The sequence below is a fragment of the Gekko japonicus genome, unplaced genomic scaffold (assembly GCF_001447785.1).
Source record: "Gekko japonicus isolate JY-2015 unplaced genomic scaffold, Gekko_japonicus_V1.1 scaffold2080, whole genome shotgun sequence".
Classification (NCBI taxonomy): Eukaryota; Metazoa; Chordata; class Lepidosauria; order Squamata; family Gekkonidae; genus Gekko; species Gekko japonicus.
The window spans coordinates 159,917-180,803 of NW_015160896.1; the positions used below are offsets into that span (position 1 = coordinate 159,917).

Genomic DNA, 20,887 nt, shown 5'->3' on the forward strand with positions numbered 1-20,887 from the left:
CATCAAAACTCTTTTAAAATCTAGTTTTAAAAAGCTTTTGTGTGATTTGTGATCTTCCGAAGTCTGACTGAATACATTTTAAGAAAATATAAGAATGATGACATTTTAAAACTGAAAGGTCCATTTTCCACAAGCTCTCTAACAATGACAGAATGAAACGCAACCTGTCATTTCAGAGATGTCTAATTAACAACTCAGTTTTTTTATTCACAATGTAGGCTGTCATTGTTTTCACTATCTTTTTTACAAAAGGCCACAGGTGTGTGATACCAACTACACCTTACATGCCAGCACTTCCTTAGGTGGGATGACTGATCAGGAGTCACAGCCTACAGCTGAAACCGAGCCAACACCTTGTAGTTCTGAAGCAGTGAACAAGTCTTCAGCAGCCACTCCCAGCCCACCTAGCTCACCCACACCCTTGCAGCACCGACGCAGTTAGAGACACTTAGAGTTGCAAGAAAGGAGAAGTGCAAGGCTCATTGCCCATCATCAGCTGCCAAGTGAAGAGACGAATAAATGGTTTCAGGACAACTGCCAAGGAATCGGCTGAGAGTTCAGCTCATTAAGGCTTGGCTATACATTCAGCTGGTAGAAGCAGCAGTTTGTGGATGCAATAAGTACACTTTGCTACTGACCCACCAACCTTACTGCTATTAGACCTCTGCAGCCTTGAACTGGACGGGACAACCAGCTTTTCTAGAACCCCTGACCTTAGACTGGACTTGGACTCACTGCTTGGAACTTCTTGACCCTAGACTGGACATTGGTAAACCTGCTATCTGGAACCCCTGACTTTTGGACTGGACTTTGGTTACTCTCTGCAACCTTGCCTGTGACCTGCCCTGCTGGACCCCAGCCCATGCCTCCTGGGGAAGCTACATCAGTACACAAGTACACAACAATAACAACAACCCCTGAGGGAAACAGTGATGGTGTTCTTTAGGTACCATCTTTCCCTGCCTCCCCTGCTTATAATCTTTTCCATCCTTAATACAAAGGAGAAGAAGAACAGAGACTGAACACAACAAGAGTAAGGCTTATTATACAGTGAGGGGAAAGTAAACTGGGGTCCCGTCCACACGAGGGGATTTGGGCCAGTTGCGGGCCAGTTTGGGGGCGGATCAAAGCAGCGCGATCACACCACAACATCTGGGAAGCGTCCTGCTTCCGTGCCCGAACTGCCCCAAATCCGCCCAAATCCGCCCCAAACTGAACCACCTACCTTGGTGGTTCAACTCCTTGGCGCGCTTCAAGCCGGGCGTTTGATCGCCGGCACTTCCTTGCGCCGGCTCAACCCCGGCCCGGAGCCGAACTGCACATGCTCGGGCATGCGCAGTTCAGCCGGCTCCCGTTCGGGACGTGTTTTCTCCCCGGCGTTTGATCGCGCCGGGGAGAAACAGCGGCGCGGCCGGGGGATCCGTGAGATCCCGCCGCGCCGTGTCAACATTGGCGCGGCTTTTAAAAGCCGCACCTTCAAGCGCCTTTTCCCCTGCGTGTGGCAGGGGCCTGGGAATGTTCAGGACCAACTTTATACCTATGCAACCTATTGAGAGATAGATATATAGCTATACAATTTCTTTAATAGAAAGTATATATACTGTGTCAGAGTGGAGAAAATGCCAGTAACTGCCAGACTACTTAGGCTGTTACTTAAAAAGCTATTACTGCCTTCCGCAGGTTTCCTTATCTTTCAGATTCTTCACTAGAGCCTTTTTAAATCCACAGACATCTGTTTGCCCTGTGGCTTCCAAATAACCGTGAACGACTAAGTATGAGAGCCATAATCCAGTGCATGCAACACCAGGCCACCACACTAAGTAGCCCACTTCCACCTGAAGTGAATGGAGACAGAGCAACATCCTTAACCCAAGGGACCTCTAAGTCTTATCTGGCTCAAATATCAGTTAAACAGATTTTTTTCCCTCTGCTCCTCCTCCTCTCCTTTTTCCTCCCAAAGGTTTCTGAGGGCCCTGATTGGCCATTGTTGACTTTCTCTCCAAACCACCAGCATATAAAGTGGAATGGCAGATATGGAAAATGGGGCAGATTTGGGTCTGTTTGTCACACTGTCCCAACCTCTCCACAACTATTTGAGAGAACCAGATTTCTAAATATTATTTTCTGTAGAAGTGATGCCAAAAAGAATTGTTAAAAATTGGTTTTGGTTACACTGAATATAAACAACTGGTACACCATGAAAACTGTATTTAATGATTCCTTACCTTTGGATAGGGGTACTGCTTCCCTTTTGGATACAGACTCCCAGTAAATCGAGGAATAAACATGTTTGGTACCAATGTGTCATTTATCATTAGAAAGGCAAGTCTTTCTCCATCAGGTGACCACCAATGAGTAATATGAGAATGAAGCAGCTCCTCTGGGGGAAAAAAATGTTCTTAAAACACATGGAACCACAAAAATATGGCATTTCTTCAGTCCTTCCACAGTTAGTCTGGGGATGTTTGAAAAAACCTGCTGAAGGTCACTTGGTACAGATGTTTGCTTCTCATAGAAAAGTGAATACAGTGCTAAAAATAAAGGGAAATAAAGCACCACCAAACAAAACCTACTACATTTAATACCAGAGCCATAAGAATGGTGGAAGAATTGAAAGCTTACTTGTTGTTATGTGTCTAAATATCAATATTAAAAGATTGGGAAGGAACCAGATTTTTGTGTGTGTGGTGCTGGCATCTGTTTGCTAGACATGGCTATTTCTCATTTCATATGCTCAGAGAATAAGTGGTGAGAAATGGCATGAAAGAATGAAACATGACAGCCAGGATGTTCTATCCATTGCCCTATATGAATCTGTACTGGGGAACAAGTAACATGGATGGCATTGTCTCCATAGCCACAGAAGACTAGCAGTATTAATGCCCTTATGATTTTGTACCTCTAATTTTTATGTCCAGGATAGCTGTTACATATAATATTCTATAAAAATTAATAGTGGTGGCATTTTTGTAATGTGGGTATATTTATGTATTATTGCACATAAATGACTGAAAAAATGGATGGAATCATTCAAGCCCATTTCCAAATGTTATGGGTTAGATCCAAATTTTCTGCTCTGATAACAGTAGAATGCTCTTTTGATGCAAGGAGCCTTCTCCTTGAAGAAAATGCCTCTCCCACAGGCTCCTTATATTGGCAAAAGGCTTCTTGCAATGGGCAAAAATTCTACCATTAGTGGAACAGAAAGTTTTGATACAAACCTACGGTTGCATTTCTTTTATCTTACTTTCCCAATCCAGTTGTTTGCTATTGAAAAAAGGAAATAAACGTGATTTCACCGTACAAATGATTGCTCCCGTAAACTTTCTTAGTACTATGTACAGTCATGCCTTTCTTATAAATGCAGACAATTTTGCAGGGAAAAAGCCTAAAACAATCATCAGCTGCATTGTTCTGGAATAAATAGATTTCTCTTGGGGAATTTATACAAGGGTATGTTCCCTGTGTTCATAATGAAGTTGTATCTGTACAGCTTACCTTCATATAACCAGTCCGCAATTCCATTAAAAATAATTCCTTCTTTTCCAGAGGATGTCAGTCGCAATGAACTGCTTTTTACATCAGGCTGGTAATAGATGTTATTTTCAAATATATAAATCTAAATTAGGTAAGAGATATAAAGGTTTGGGCAGATACCAATGAATATTTTCATGTCACTGACAGAAATACACTTCCTGCGATTTAAGGCTGGCGTAAAGGATCAATTTTCATAGCTTTTCACCGAGCTTCCATGCCTGACCTGATTTCTATTTGTGATGTGCATTTTGGATCGCACATTAAATGGAAAGCAAGAAAGTCAAAATGCACACATGAACGCATGAAACTACCTTATATCAAATCACATGGTTGGTCCATCAAGGTTATTGTCTACTCAGACCGGCAGCGGGTCTCCAGAATCTTAGGTGGAGGTCTTTCACATCACCTGACTGATTCTATTAACTGAAGATACCAGAGATTGAATATGGAACCTTCTGCATGCTGAGCATATTCTCTGCCACTGAGCCATGGCCGCTAACATGAGGTACACAGAGTTGCCAGGCTTCCTGCAAACACTTTCATAGTTTCAACATAATTCCTCCATAGAGCGAATGCTACTGTTATATACTTGCAGTTTGTTAGTGTCCAGAAAATGCACGGTCAGTTGTGCTAGACCTTGCACTTTTTAATTTCTTTGCTCTGTTCCAAACTGTGTGTGCTAAATGGCATAATTTAACTTATACTTTCTCTTACTGCAACCCACAACTTTCCCTCTGACACAATGCCTGTACATACATGCAGTTGTTTAAAGGACTCTTATAGAAAGAATACTGCTATAGCTGCTGCTACTACTGCTAACAGTGGGTTGACCCAAACATGCCTTTTTATGAAAAGAAGGCATTTCAGCGTGTCTGATGGAGTATTCATGAATCTGATATATATAAAAGCCCAATGTATTGGGACTTCCCAGCTCTCCCACTGGCTATGCTGTGCGCTCCATCAGCCACTGGCCCGTCAATCACCACTCAAGAGTACTTGTGTGCCATTGGCTGGGTGCTGGATCTGCTCCTCTCCTCCTCCCATTGCCAGCCTGGCCATTCTTCCCTGTCAGAATAAACTGCCAAAATGGCTGTCTCTCCTGATGAAAATGTTTCTCCTGCTTGGCTCCTCTGTGGCTGGCTGGCTATTGAGGTGAGGCACCATTCTCAAACCATTCTCTTATCCTCCTACTGTGGGGCTAACTTTCCTTTCAGTGGCTGTTGCTAGACAAACAAGCCTGGTTCTGTCAGTAAAAAGGCAAATGCAGGATGCCCTTTCCAGGCCTACTTTGGCCTTTCTGGGGAACTCATTGGGGCCAGTCTTGACTAGAGTTGCCAGCTCCAGGTTGAGAAATTCCTGGATATTTTGTGGTAGAGTCTATAGAAGCCAGAGTTTGGGGAGGGGAGAGGCCTCATCTGAATAGAATGCCATAGAGTCCACTCTCCAAAACAGTTATTTTTTCCTGGGGAACCATTGCTGCCAATCTCCAGGTGAGGGCTGGAGATATTCAGAATTAAAACTGTTCTCCGGATGGCAGAGATCAGTTCCCTTGGAGAAAATGGCTGCTTTGCAGGGTGGACTCTGTATCATTATACCCTGCTGAGGTTGCTTCCCTCCTGCTTGGGTCTCCACTGCAGAGAAAGACTGTGCTTTTCCCAGGTAGAGGCAGCGGTGGTGGTGGGGGAGATGGAGATAAAGGTAGGTTGATGGTTGGCTGGGAAGGAGATAGGGTTTCCAACTACAGGTTAGGAAATTCCTGGAGACTTGAGGGGTGGAGCCTGGAGGGGGTGGGGTTTGAGAAGGGGTGGAACCTCAGGACAGCTATACTGCTGTAGACTTCAAAGCAGCCATTTCCTCCTGGGGAACCATTGTTGCCAATCTCCAGGTGAGGGCTGGAGATCACTCAGAATTACAACTGCTCTTCAGATGGCAGAGATCAGTTCCCCTGGAGAAAACAGTGGACTCTGTTTCATTATACCTGCTGAGGTCGCCACAGCAAATTGATGCTGAGTGCCCAAGGCCGGGGCACTTTCTAGAGCTCGTTGTATTTATTTCCACAACAAGCCTTATTCCTAGTTCTATATATTTCCCACTAAAATTTCATTCTCCGGCATTGCATCTTACACTGTTTCCAGGGATGGCCTGATCCTCAGGGAGCAGGATTTTCCCCCAGGAATTTAGAAGATGGGAGGAGCCAGGAGATATCTGTTACATGAACAGAGCAGTTCCTTGAGTACAATCTCACTACTACTACTACCACCACCAGCAGCCATTCATAAGAAACCACTATTAATATGATGCCCAATGAGTCCACTATTACTAACCCACCATTTCCAATGCAATAGGTTAGACTGCATTATTTAAAACTAAATAAATGCATAAAGGTATGTAACAAATGGAGGCAAAACAACACAATGATCCAGTTCATACCTACCAATATCTGTAAATATAGAAAACAGAATTGTTTGACGGGATAAAAACAAACAAACCACAAACCTATTTGTTCAGTACAAATATATACAAATACATTTTTCTCAACAACTACAACTACACAAAAATTATATTGGAATCAAAACATAGGAGGGGCGGAAGTCTTCCAGACTTTTAAAAAGTAAAGATTATTTATATAATTGCTTGCAAACTATTTTATACAGGAGTTAATAACTGCTCTTGACTCAGTTTCAAGTGTGATATTTATACTTTCAGAAGGAAGAGAGATAATGAAACAGGAAACCGCATGTATGTATATATTTAAAGCCCTAGTGCTGACAAAATGGGGAAGTGGGAGGATTTGACCCCTCGTCCCCTACTCAGTGCATTCTCCTGACCTGTCTGGCTATTAGAATATGTAAATGCAGCAGTGACCCTGAGAATCAATTTTCCCAGGGATTGAGGGCCAGTGGGGGAGGGGAATGTGGCAAAGATGAACATTTATTTATATTTATTTATTTATATTTACATTTATACCCCGCCCTACCCCGGAGGCTCACTGGAACCTCCACTGATGGATCACAGGATCTAATCCAGAGTCATTAACCGTTCATGTGACCATAACAGCCTTTCCCCCATTGCCATAATTACATAAATTGTTGCTGGATATAGCTATGACCTAGAAAGTTAACTGCTAGGCAACTCAGTCTTAAGCTCACTGATGCAAACACATCAAGGACACCAGCACGATACTAGTACAACTAGTTGCTGTCCTATGCCTTCTCATGAGAGAAAAGGGAATACCAAAAAAGATCCAACCCCAAAGAATTGTGCACATAGCAACTGCATTGAAGTCTATCGAAATACTGCCACACCTACAAATCATGGTCCAAGGTGGATTATAATATCCCAGGGAACAACTTGTTGCAAGACACTAGTGGAGTACAGATATAGGTTGAACACCATTAAAACAGTAACATAGCCGCCCTGAGCCCATTCGCGGGGAGGGCGGGGTATGAATTGAATTAATAAAATAAATAAAATAAAATAAAATAAACCAATGTTATTGATTGATTGATGACAAGGAATGAAATTCTGATTGCAAGTTTGAGTAAAGGAGTTGACAACTCTCTTCTCCTAACAGGGTTCCTGTGCTTTTGAAAGGTGCATTGACAGACAGCAGAATCCAATTTAGGGCTACACTTTCAAACGACCTTGAAAAAATGAACAAATCTATCACAGGAGAACATATCAGGAGAGCTGGTCCTGAATATCTCAATATCACACCATCCTGGGGGCTGCCATCATAGCAGTTCCCAAAACAGCCTTTGGGTTGTGCTCTTCCTATCCCAAATTATTGGAATTTATCATGATTACATTATATGTGTCTAAACACATATTTGTTGAGATACACAGAAGAAGACAACATATTTGAGGAACTTAAAGACCAAATAAGGCTGAAATAGTGAGAAACTGCAGAATAGGGGTGTGTCCTCGGTATATACCGAGCCAAATAAATACTAATAAATATTATTTGGGTATTTATTTAGCTGAATCAAATTATCTAATCTAATTCAGCTAGAGAATAGGGAATTCTGAATAAAAGCCAAATTATTTGGGTTTATTTGGCAATATCTAAGAGTGGTTCTGGGGGAATTTAAATGTTAAAGGGAAACCCTTACCTTCCTTACTGAAAAGGCCCTGGCCCTAGCCGAGGACAGCCGGATGTCTTTTGGGGCCAGGGACAACCAGCAGCTTGTTGTCCAAGGCATGTAATGCTTTCCCAGGGACATAACGGAGGAGGCGGTCATGTAGGTACATTGGTCCCTGACTGCTCAAGGCCTTAAAGGTCAGTACCAAAAACTTGAACTTGACTGGGTACTCCACTGGAAGCCAGTGTGGCAGGCACAGCATTGGTTGTATGTGTGTTGTCTGTGGTGTTCCCAGCTGAAGCTTCTGGATCAGTTTGAATGACATGCCAGCATAAAGCGAATTACACTAGTATGACAGCATAAAGCGAATTACAATAGTCTAGCCTGGAGGTGACCATTGCATGGATTACTGTGGCTAGGTCAGGGCGCAACAGGAAAGGGGTCAATTGTCAAGCCTGGTGCAGGTGGAAAAATGCTAGCCTGGCAATATATATGACTTGGTCCTCCATATTCAAGGAGGCATCCAAAATCACTCCCAAACTCTTTTAATATATATATTTATTGAAAATTTTCAAATATTTTCAACAAGTACAGGTTGTGATAGTAAGAGGGCTTGCATGGTTCGATGAGGCTGTGGGCTATCCCATGGAGGGCCACCCAGGATGGACAGGCCACAGTGGAGAACTCAGAGAAAACATGATCTACTGGAGAAGGAAATGGCAACCCACCCCAGTATCTTTGCCCAGAAAACCCCATGGACAGTAACAAAAGGCTAAAAGATATGACGTTGGAAGATGAGTCCCTCAGGTTGGAAGGTGTCCAACATGCTACTGGGGAAGAGAAAAGGGCAAGTACAAGTAACCCCAGAAAGAATGAAGCAGCTTGGCCAAAGCTGAAAGGATGGTGAAAGGAAAGTCCAATGCTGCAAAGAACAATACTGCATAGGAACCTAGAAGATCTCGCCAAAAATGAGATGGCAAGACTGAACTTCAACATCTTGGGAATCAATGAACTAAAGTGGATGGGAATGGGCAAATTTAACTCAGAAGACCATTATATCTACTACTGTGGCCAAGAATTCTGTAGAAAAAATGGTGTGGCCTTCATAAACAAGAGAGTGAAAAAGGCAGTACTGGGATACAATCTCAAAATGAAAGAATGATCTCGGTCGAATCCAAGGCAAACCGTTCAACATCACAGTAATACAAGTCTATGCTCCAACCACTGACACAGAGGAGGCTGAAATGGACCAGTTCTATGAAGACCTACAAGACCACCTAGAACTAACACCAAAAAAAGATGTCCTTATCATCATAGGGGATTGGAATGCTAAAGTAGAAAGCCAAAAGGTAACCGGAATAACTGACAAATTTGGCCTTGGAGAACAAAATGAAGTCAGAAAAAGGCTAACAGAGTTTTGTCAAGAGAACACACTGGGCATAGCAAACACCCTCTTCCAACAACCTAAGAGGTGACTCTACACATGGACATCACCAGATGGACAACACCAAAATCAGATGGATTATATCTTCCAACAACCTAAGAGGTGACTCTACACATGGACATCACCAGATGGACAACACCAAAATCAGATGGATTATATCATTTTCAGTCAAAGATGGAGAAGCTCTATATAGTCAGTAAAAACAAGACCTGGAGCTGACTGTGGCTCAGATCATGAGCTACTCATTGCAAAATTCAGGCTTAAACTGAAGAAAGTTGGGAAAACCACTAGGCCATTAAGGTTTGACCTAGATCACATCCCTTATGAATGGTCAAAGCAATGGTATTCCCAGTAGTAATGTATGGCTGCGAGAGTTGGACCATAAGGAAGGCTGAACGCCGAAGAATAGATGCTTTCAAATTATGCCACTGGAGAAGACTCTTAAGAGTCCCTTGGACTGCAAGATCAAATCAGTCAATCCTAAAAGAAATCATCCCTGACTGTTCTATGGAAGGCCAGATACTGAAGCTGAAGCTCAAATACTTTGGCCACCAAATGAGAAGGAAGCACTTAGTGGAGAAGACTCTGATGCTGGGAAAAACTGAAAAACTGAAGGTAAAAGAAGAAAGAGATGGCAAAGGATGAGATGGTTAGTGTTATCGATGCCACAAACACATAATTAAGCAAACTCCAGGGTTGGTGGAAGACAGGAGGGCCTGGCGTGATGTGCTCCATGGGGTCGCGAAAAGTCGGAATCGACCGTGTGACTGAACAACAAACAACAATAATATATGTGTGTGTGTAACAGTTCAGTCGGCATTGTGAAGCAGACAGGATAAACTTAAAATTATAGTGGGAAACATAAATCAGATAACTGTACTTAAAAATACAGTGAGAAGTACCTTGTATGGTATCACTCCCAAACACTTGACAGACTGCAGTGTCAAGAGCAGAAGTCTATGCCCTAATCCCAAAACCCTCTTGTATTGTAATGTTCTGATTCTACATATCTATATGATCTTTTGTAAATTTGAGTATTGAAATATTTTAAAATACTCATTTAGACCTTCCTCAGTTAGATTCTCTTTCTTGTAAAGTTGTGAAAAAGGTGAAAAAATGTTCATGTATATCCTCCTCTTAAAAAGAAATTTCATCTAATTTTTTGACTCCAGTTATTGATCTTCTTTCACTTTCTTAAACAATATGCCAAATAGCTCCCATAATGTTTTCTGGTAAATGGATGTATTACACTTAATTGACACTTAGAGAGTGATGATTCCCAAATCAAGAAGTTACATTTTTTTAATTCCAACGGACATCAAACATATTCAAGAATTGATATATGTTGGATGCCTAAAACATTAATTACAAATCTAAAGAATGCTGAGATTCAACCAAAAATACTTGCGGATCACAACCCTTTCTGGATATCTTGGCAAGGTAGAAGATTGGGAAGGTAAAGATTTAATGATGATATCCTGCTTCAAAAAGAAGTAATTGAGAAATGCAAAAAGTACATAGCTGAACTTTTAAAACTAAATATAACAGAAGATGTATCCCTGACAATGACTTGGGATACAAGTAAAGCTTTTATGAGAGGAAACCTTATTGCGATTATCTCAAAGAAAAAGAAGGAAAAAACAGAGATTATGAAAATAACAGAACGAATTATATTGGTAGAGCAGCATATAAAGACATCAAAGAAAGCTGTTTTAAAAGAAATCGAAATATTGAAAAATCAATTAAATTCGATTGAAACATAATAAATCTAGAAAAAAATATTAAGCAAAATTACTTTTAACATGCAGATGACACTGGTTAGTTCTGTTGGGTTTGCTTGCACTGCTGCCACAGTGGCACTGGGATTGTACTGCTGGGTAGCCCAGGCACTATTGCACTGGTTGTGCTGCCCATGCAACCCCCCTTGCTTGGTTTGTGATTCTGTGCTAGACATCAGTCCTGTTGGGCTGGAATTTGCCACAGTGGCACTGGCCTCTGCTGCTGGGCACTGGGTTCTGCTGCTGGGCACTAGCATTGCACTGGTTCTACTGTCCTTGCAGAAATGCCCCCTTCTCAGTTTAATTCAGAGATTTTCAGATTTGACCTTAGTCCTGGTGGGGGTTTTTTCCACGCTGCACCCCTATTGCAGAACAGAGGTGCAGGGAGTGTTCAAACATACACAAGAAACAATGACTCCTCAAAAAAAAAGAACCTAAAATTAATCTGATAAAAAGATTTCAATCAAAGATAATTCTCATAATTTGGGGTGCAGTGGAAGTAGCCTAGAATGCACAATATTAGTTTTTTCTTGCTATAATCTATACTTTCCAATTGAATTTTCTTTCTACATTGATCCAGTTAAGGCTTCACTGACCTTCCAGATGCAAAATGCCTTGCCCATTAACTGTACTAGTGAATGAAGCATAAAGGTACACATGCAAGAACAACACTACAGTGAGTGCAAAAGCTGTGTTGACTCTGGAGCGCCCACGTGCATTGACAGCCTTTGGATAATGGTCATCATGGTTAGGGATGGGCATGAACTGGCTCATGAACCGCAATTTGTGACAAATTTTGGCCAGTTTGTGGTTCACAAACTGAAGTTGACAAACTGAAGAGCCACCACAAACTTCCATGAGTTTGAAGGCAGTTTGTGGCAATTAATTAAGAACAGAAAGCCATTGAACCCCCTGCTTTCTGCTCACCACAGCTCAGCTGTTTTTTGCAGGGATCACAAACCAATACTAACTGTGAACCAACCTTTTGGTTCATATTGGTTTGTGGTTCAGTTCGTGGTTCAGCCATGAGCTACGAACCAAAACGAACTGCAAAAATGCGGTTCGTGCCCATCCCTAATCATCGTATTTAATGGCTATGCTGGGGCGGTCTTTGAGATTCTGGATTAAATCAGCAGATGTCACTTCCTGATTTTGTTGGTCTTTCCAGAGTATGCAGATTGAGGGGCTTCCAGCAGCAAGCTTGTTAACTCTCAGTCTCTCTCTCCCAAGCCTCTTGATGCTTATGCTATAGGTGGTAGACAGGATCTCACAGCTTCCATTCCCAGATACACAGTGTCAGTCCCCACTGGCCACAGAGTCTAGAGCTGATGTCTGGCTAGCAGGGTACAGTGGCTCCACAATTCAGTTGGTAGGATCGAGGGAAGCATGTGCTGCCTTCCCAGATGGCACAGAAGTGACACTATGAAGCAGCAGCCTGGAATGTGAAGAATGGGGGGGGGGCTGTGTAGGATAGCAGACAATCCTCCCCAACCGCTATCTCTCACCCTTGCCATGAGGTGTGTCATTTAGTCCACACGAGCCTGGATCCACAGCTGTTTGCCAGCCAGCCGGAAAGTTGGAGTGGTAGCACGACAGTAGATTCACAGCTGTTGACAAGGAGTTGGCTGGGCAGGAGACCCCTCCCACACAGGGCTTGGATAGCTGCCCCAGTTGCCCTGTGACTGAGACTGCTTACAGGGCACTGAATGTGAAATGGGATTCTCAGAAATGTGGTTCTAATACATATACCAAAAATTGTTTCCTTATCATAGGCAGACATTGCATTTTTTTTAAAAAAGGTTTCTTTTAGTTTTCTTTTATTTGCTGGGATTATTCATAATTTCCGCCTCATTTGGACTGCGAGTCCCTTTACTGTCATCTTCAGTGTACTTTTAAACAGCCATGAAAAGCTGTGTTTTTGAAGAAATTAATTGCTTTTTATTATATGCATGGAGTGCAATAGTATCACAGACTAGAAGAGAATGATGTTGTTAAAAGGAATGCATGTGTGTCAATTTATCTAAAAAGGTATAAATATTTTTTCCTACTCTCATTTATGCAATGAACACACACTTCTTTACCTTTCAATCTCATACTATGTCTAGTTTGTCCTTAATTTCTATTTTGCTATGCCAATGACCTTTCAATGCTATTAAAAATCTCCTACTAAGCAAGTGAAATCCTTCCCTTGAAGCTTAGGCACGTGACATCATTTGCTCACAATTATCTCTGTTTTCTTTGCCTCTCTATTCTTCCATGTTCCACTACTTAAATTTAGATTTAACTAAGACCATTAGAGTAGAATTTGACAGTTTGCTAGTATGTTTTTGCTTGTGTGTTTGTTTTCTTTTGCTTATATTATTCTGTTAAACTAATGCCAATATATGAACATGTATGAGCTCATATACAGGCAGAGACTTGGATGCAATGACTCCTACCAGAGAAGTAACCATTTCATCTACTACATAGGAATAATTGGTTTTAACTCAGTTATATTTCTCTTGTCATATAACAGAACATTTACTGGGAAATTTCAAAATGGAGATTTTGTAATATTGATTTTTTTGCTAGGTATTGTTGAGAATGCAGCTCACATTTGAGCTGAGGGCAAAAATTCAAAATTTTGTCATTAACAATCCTGTAAAAATTATATCTAAGAAATATATTTCATGAAGGCATATCAATTATTCCAAAATACTGGTTGGTAATTACATTTATACTTGAAATACACTGGATTATTCAGAGATGTGACAGATGATCTAATGTTACGATGTTTAAATCACTGAAATCTCTCCCCGGTGTCTTCTCTGCCCCATGCCACTAGTTTGGTATACCTCGGAGCTACAGAGGATGAAAAAGGACCTGAGATGGCTTGAGCAAGGGCAGTGGCGTACTCATGATGAAGCTACAAGAACATCTTATAGGACCTTTATGAAAGCCTATGAGATAGCAGTGAAAGCTGCTAAGAAGGAATTCTATGTTGCTGCCATTGCATCTGCAAGCTCATGCCCAGCCCAATTATTTAGAACAATTAGATCTTTAACATCACTGCCACAGATCAAACAAAATAGTATGGAATTTGACATTGACTGTGAGACCTTTGCGAGACATTTTGCAGATAAAGTCTTGCCACTCCACCATGATCGCCCCACACAGTTGAAACAATAGCGGAACTGGAAGCTCCTTAGCCATCTTCTGGTCCTGTTTGGGACTATGTCAGCTGTCTCTCCCAGGAGGAGGTTGACAAGGTCCTCGCAGCTGTGAAACCCACCACCTGCCTCTTTGATCCATGCCCAACTTTGCTGATTTCAGGTCCCAGCTTTGGGTAGGGTACCATTGATGCCAGCACCAAGAGTAAGGAGCCTAGGGGTGATACCGGATGCCTCATTATCAATGAAGGTCCAGGTCACCTTGGTTGCCAAATCAGCCTTTTCCCATCTTTGGCAGGTTCAGCAACTAGCTCCCTACCTTTCCTCCCGTGATTTGGCTTACGGTGATCCATGCAATCAATGGTCACTTCCAGGTTAGATCACTGTAACTCGGTCTATGCGGGCCTATCTTTGTACCTGACCCAGAAGCTGCAGCTAGTGCAAAATGTGGCAGTGCGCCTGCTGACTGTGACATCTCCATGGGCACAAATTCAGCCGGTGCTATGCCAATTGCACTGGCTGCTGATAGAGTTCTGGATCCACTTCAAGGAGTTGTTGTTAACCTTTAAGGCCCTATGGGGCCAGGGATCAACATACCTGCAGGACTGCCTCGCCCAATACGTGCCCTGAAGCGCCTTGCGCTCAGTAGATCAACATCTACTGGTAATCCCTGTCCCAAAAGATGGTGATATTGCCTCTACCAGGGCCAGGGTGTTTTCAGCCCTGGCCCCAACCTGCTGGAACAAGTTCCCAAAAGAGACTGAGGTCCTGAGAGATCTATTATGGTTCCACAGAGCCTGTAAAACAGAGCTGTTCTGCCAGGCCTTTGCTTGAGGCAGTGGACATCCAACCAATTTGGCTCCTCCTGCTCAAGATACCCTTAATCCTGATGGCAGTGAATTTACCACTATGAGAACCCATACCAATCAGGTTCCATATCAACTCTGATGGAAACAGGCACAGGATATCACAAAGTTTTTAGAATGCTATCTTGTTTATTTAGGAAATTCAGAATGGTTGTTTTTAGAGTTTTTGAAGTTGATTGATCTTTGTTGATATTTTGTATGTTGTGACTCACCTTGAGCCCGCTTGCGGGGAGGTCGGGATAGAAATCAAATATATAAATAAATAAAGATGCCATCTTTTTTTGAGAAAGGAGTAAGAGGCAAAGGGCTGGATCCTACTCCTACCCTACCACCCCACTGAAGAGTAGGGATGTGCATTTGGGTAATACCAAGCTGGAGAAATAACCAGAAAATACGTTATCTGTATTTTCCTGATCGTTTTTCTTTTTTGGATATAATTTCTTTATTGTTTTCCAACCAACCACCGTGCAAGAGAGAAAAATAAAAATAAAACGCTTATTGCAACAAAGCATTTCAGAAAACACGAATAACCCTGTAATATTTTCTCTTGTCTTGTCTAGCTTTAATTTTGCCCATGTTTTTCATAATATACAAATCTTTACAAACCTCAAATATGAGATCTACTACTTTCTATATCAGTTACCAAACAATCATCTTGTTATCTCCTTTTTACATAAGTCGCCTCCTGAAAAACATTTGCCCAGCATAAACTCAGCTAAAGATTAAATTAACCTTAACACTAACCCTAAATCTGACCAATAATTGCTACCAATATACAGACCGCTTTAATGCATAACAAACATTTTCTCAGCATCATTCTAACCATCCAGATAAATAAACAGAACATCTCTACCAGACATTTCCAGTTTCAACCACAAAGCCCTTCAACATGCTATATTGTACTATCATAATGAAGCTCCACTTTCTATCTCCTCTTTATCCTCTTCTTTTACCTTTTTAAAAATCACTCAAAATCAGAAACCCCTTATTTAATAAACAATAGTCTACAGTTTACAATCACATTTTATGACCTTATAGCCTAATCAGGGGTCTTTTGGGGTCGGAGTATGCTGGAGCACTACTGCGGCAGCCCAGGAGCCCGCACAAATTGCTGCGGTGGCAAGCCCCACCCCTAGCTCCCCAACACCAAAATCGCTGTGGCTCGGGGGAGGCCTGGAGACCCCGCCACCACATCCCCCGGGCCTGCACAGAAGCGCTGCGGTTTGGGGGAAGCCAGAGAGTCCTGCTGCCACATCCCCTGGGCCCGCACAGAAGCGCTGCAGCTCGGGGGAAGCTGGAAAGCCCCACCGCTGGGTCCCCTGGGCCCGCGCAGAAGCGCTGCGGCTCAGGGGAGGCCGGAGAGCTCTGCTGCCGCATCCCCCTGGCCCGTGCAGAAGCGCTGCAGCTCGGGGGAGGCCTGGACAGCCCCACTACCAGCTTCCCTGCCCCCTGCTGAAGCAGTAAGTAAGGGATCCGCGGGGGTGGGGTGGTGGGGGATTGATGGGGGGGTGGGAGAGCCTCCCTCCTTCCATCCATCTCTTTGCCATCTTTCCCTCCTTTTCTTTCTCTCTTCCCCTTCTCTTCCTTCCTTCCTTTTACTCCTTTCTTTCTTTCATTTCCTTCTTCTCCTTTTCTCCTTCTCCTCTTTCTTTCCCTCTTTCCTTCTCTCTTTTTATCCCCTCTTTCCTTCCTTTCCTTCTCTTTCTTTCCTTTTCCTTCTCTCTACTCTCTCTCTTTCCTTCCCTCTTTCCTCCTTCTGTGGCCCAACTCTAGTGGTTGTTTAAACCCCTTCTCTCTTCGCTCCCCCCCCCAGGCCAGCTGGGGAAGGGAAGGGGAGGCTTTTGAAGATGCTTCCCCCCCTTTTGCTTCCTCTTCTGACATAACTTCTGATGATGTCAGGGGGCATGGCATATGCTAATAGCCTAGTAGTTCATTAGCATACCATATGCTAATGAGCTCCTGCAGCTCTTTTTCTACGAAAAGACCCCTGAGTCCTTAATTATTTGTCTAACAAAACATTCTCTGTTTCACAAATCATTAATTTTAACTCTTCAATATTCCCCTCAATTTACAAAAATAACCCCCTATAAACAAATTACTGCAAGCAACATTTAAATATACAAGCATCAGATCTCGCATTATTGGCTATGGCAAGACTGACTATAGCAGCCTCATGGAAATCTCCCAAACCTCCTACCATTCAGAATTGGTGAAATAAATGTTGGGATCATTTTATAATGGCCAAGATTGCAGATAAATATGAAGGGCAAACGAGTAGTGATACGGGATCTCATACCAAATTTGTGTGCAGGTGGTTCCCTTTGATCACATATTTCATGGAAAATGATCTACTACCCTCAAATCGTAACTATCTGGAATGGATACATTTTTTTGATTCACAGATGTTTAGTCTGAGCTCTTATCATATAAGTATTAGATGTGAAAAGTGGATTAGACTGAGTATAAGGCTTTAAATAAAATTTTGAAAACCAAAAAAAGAATAAATAAATAAATAAATAAATAAAAGCAGAAAGAGAATTTTTTACCCAGAATCACTTTAACCATCCCCTTGGAGTGTTCTTGGAAATCCAATTAAACAATGCAATTCATTTATATACCTTGGCATTACTTTTAGAGAGTCTTTAAACTGGACTGCCCATGCTGCTTTGGTCGAATCATCAGTACTAAGACTGCTTGTGTCTATTTTAAGCTTCTACTGCTCCAAGGGAGGTCACCTTATAGACCCGGTTCTGAAACTAGACAAGAGTAAGGTTATACCCCATCTCTTGTATGGAGTCGAAGTATGAGGATGGAAGGACGTCATCTTGGCCAGCCTCAAAGTAGTCCAGAATCATTTTTAAAGTGCATTTTAGCACTCCCTAAGGGGTCCCCAGCTGCTCTGATGAGAGCTGAAACTGGTATTCCTTCTCTTAAGGCTCAGACGCACCTTATAATTATTAGATATTGGAAAAGAATGGAAAATTCAAAATCTAATTCCCTCAGTCATCAATCTTTTAACCTGCTGTTAGCTAAAGATTCACAGTGCCTTGAGTTTCTTAACAACCAACGTCCAAGATACTCTATTCCTGATGATCTACATCAGTTGATAAATCCAAACTTAGAAATTGGATTTATGACTTTGACACTTCACTAGACCACTCTTTCATATTAAAATCAAAAGCAGCACCATGGTACAAATCAATTAAATTGGACCATACTAAAACTCCATACTTAGTCGATATCTCTATACATGTACTTAGAGCATCCTTTACCTCTTTACGGTTTCTTTATTTTATTTTATTTTTTTAATTAATATTTTATTATTTTCCATGTAACATGTTTGCAACAAAAATCTCATACATTTTGGAACACTATACGTACTATTACATCATATTATACACAGTGTCACTGGCAATGTCTGCTTAAAATGTATATATTAAGAAAAAAGTTTCCCCCCCGTCCTTGCCGGTGATTGCTTAAAAGACTATTTATTATCTTCTCCTTAAACTCCCAAACAAACAATACATAATTGTTGAAACTGAAGTTCCTTAAAAAAAGAAAAATAAGACGACACCAACAAAACAGTATTAAAGCTTTGTAAAATCTGATAAGTTACTCCCTGACTTGGATGGTCCAAGCTAGCCCTATCTCACCAGATCTCAAAAGCAAAACAGGATTGGCCTTAATATTTGGATGGGAGATCACCAAATAATACCTGGGTAGCGGCACAGAGGCAAGGGCAAACCACCTCTGAACGTCTGTTCCCTTGAAAATCCCTCAGGTTCATCATAAGTCAGCTGTGACTTGATGGCAAAACACAAACAAACAAAAAAACTCAAGTCATGGTGGTAGCACAGTGTAAACATGTCCAACTATTAATATGATTTTTATTAAACCTGAGCTGATGCTTTCAGCCTTTTTCATATCAATTTGGAAGAGTCTCAGAAGCCAGCTCCCATTTTTCTCAATTTTTGGCACATTTGGCCAATGTTGTTTGGCACTGTTCTTTTGGTTCCACTTTCAGTATTGGTCTTCACACAAGCCTCCAGACAGTTTAATACTACTGGCTTTGTGCCCCTCCCCCTCCAAAAAAAGCTTTTCCAGCTTTTAGGCACTATGATTAGAAATATTTTGAAGAAACAGCACAAAATGGAACCAGCTATACTATATTGGATTTTTTAAAAATGTAATCTCATATAGAAGAAGAAGAAGAAGAAGAAGAGGAGGAGGAGATTGGATTTATACCCCGCCCTTCACTTGGAGTCTCAGAGCGGCTTACAAACTTCTTTCCCTTCCCCTCCCCACAAGAGACACCCTGTGAGGTGGGTGGGGCTGAGAGAACTCTGACACAAACTGCTCTTTTTCAAGGACAGCTGTGCCAGAGCTTGTGACTGACCCAAGGTCACATCAGAAGGTGCAAGTGGAGGAGTGGGGAATCAAACCCGGTTCTCCCAGATTAGAGTCCGCGCACTTAACCACTACACCAAACCCTTTTCTCCTCACTCTCTCTATGTCAACATGAACCCTTTTGAAACTAATGCCATTCCAGCAAAGAAAACCTTGAATGTGGTTGTCTCTGCCCCATGGGAAATGGAGGGCAAGGAAGTGTGGGTTACAGGGCTGGCCTGGAGATATTACAGGTCCAGCCAATCATGAGTGGCATAGGGCCAACTATTTCAGTCAGCTCCACCTCCAGTGTGCAGGCTTCCCGCTTGTCCAGTCTTGGCTAGGTGACCACAGGTGAGAGTCAGGTTTGTGTACTCTTCCACTTAAAGGGTGGAATCAACACAAGCAAGGGTGGGCAGGCTGTAGTCTCAGCCTTTGCTGGAGACAAGCTGCAAAATCTCGAACAGCTTGCAGGCTGAAAGCATGCTCCAAAGGAGAATTGAGCTCTTAACTACTTCAACACACTCATATTTATTTAAAAACCCCTCTAGAGATGGCACCATCCTCACCTCCTCAGGGAACCTGTTCTGTAGGTTGGGATCTATAATGGAAAAAGCCCAAGTCCGGTTGATGCCAGATGGGCCCAGCCAGGCCTGTGTTCACCTTTTGAAGTCTGGCTCTCCTTCTTTTGGGTCCTCTGGCATCTCCACTGGGCTAGACTTGATGATCGTAACCTTCATACTGTTGGAACGGCAGGACTCTCAAGAGAACTCTCAGCTTGAACAAGAGAGTTTTAAATTTATTTCCGTTCCTTCATGTATCTGCTGATGAGTATTAAGACTAGTAAATATAATACATAAATAGTTACTAGAACATGTCTACCATGCTTGATGCTTCTGTCATTTAAAAAACCTTCAAAATATTTGGAAGTTCTGTATCTGAAAATTAGGAATATATCTGGAACTTCTTTTTTTTCTGAGTACTGAAATAAAATGTTTATGATTAATGTTTCATAGTTCAGTTCTGACCCCTTTACTTGGATGCATGTATGAAAAACAATTGGATAAGTACAATGCACCCTTCACAGATAATGGAGCTATTTACTGAATGACCCAGGTGTCAGTAGCTTTTGTGACAATTTACACTTGGTACACACCACATTTAATAACCTCCTAAAGTTTAATGTTTTAGACTATTAGATAATAACAAACATCATGTCCTGATTTGATAAGTAAACAAGAGTTCATATCTGGTAGCAGTCTTTCTGTGCCTGATATGTTGTGTTTGTATATTTTGAATTTACTAAGACATGTAATTATTTTATTATGATTATGGTTACACTGTTACAATGATATACATGCCTGAAAATGTTCTGTTCCCATTAAAAACACTTTTCTATATTAAGGTCTATCTTAAGATACAAGTAGAATCAGAAGCTACGTGTGGTGCTTATAATATTATATACTGTTCTGGGTGTGAGCTGGAAATATCTGGTACATTCCCTGACCCATTTCAAAGTTACAAAATACACATCTCTCTAGTTTGCCCTGCAAACCATGAAATGAAAATGCAAAACTCTAGGGTTTATTAATTGACAGAAGAAGAAGAAGAAGAAGAAGAAGAAGAAGAAGAAGAAGAAGAAGAA

The 20,887-nt window shown here is 41.8% G+C and overlaps 1 protein-coding gene across 1 annotated transcript in view; it reads right to left on the reverse strand.

Annotated features, from left to right (window-relative positions):
- DPP10 (dipeptidyl-peptidase 10 (inactive)) overlaps positions 1-20,887 on the reverse strand; it is a 240,468-nt gene that overhangs the window by 88,092 nt on the left and 131,489 nt on the right. The window contains exons 6-7 of the mRNA XM_015423766.1: positions 3,499-3,619; positions 2,226-2,380 (exon numbers count right to left, since the gene is read on the reverse strand). Coding sequence (XP_015279252.1) covers positions 2,226-2,380; positions 3,499-3,619 — 276 coding nt within the window. The remainder of the gene's footprint in view (positions 1-2,225; positions 2,381-3,498; positions 3,620-20,887) is intronic.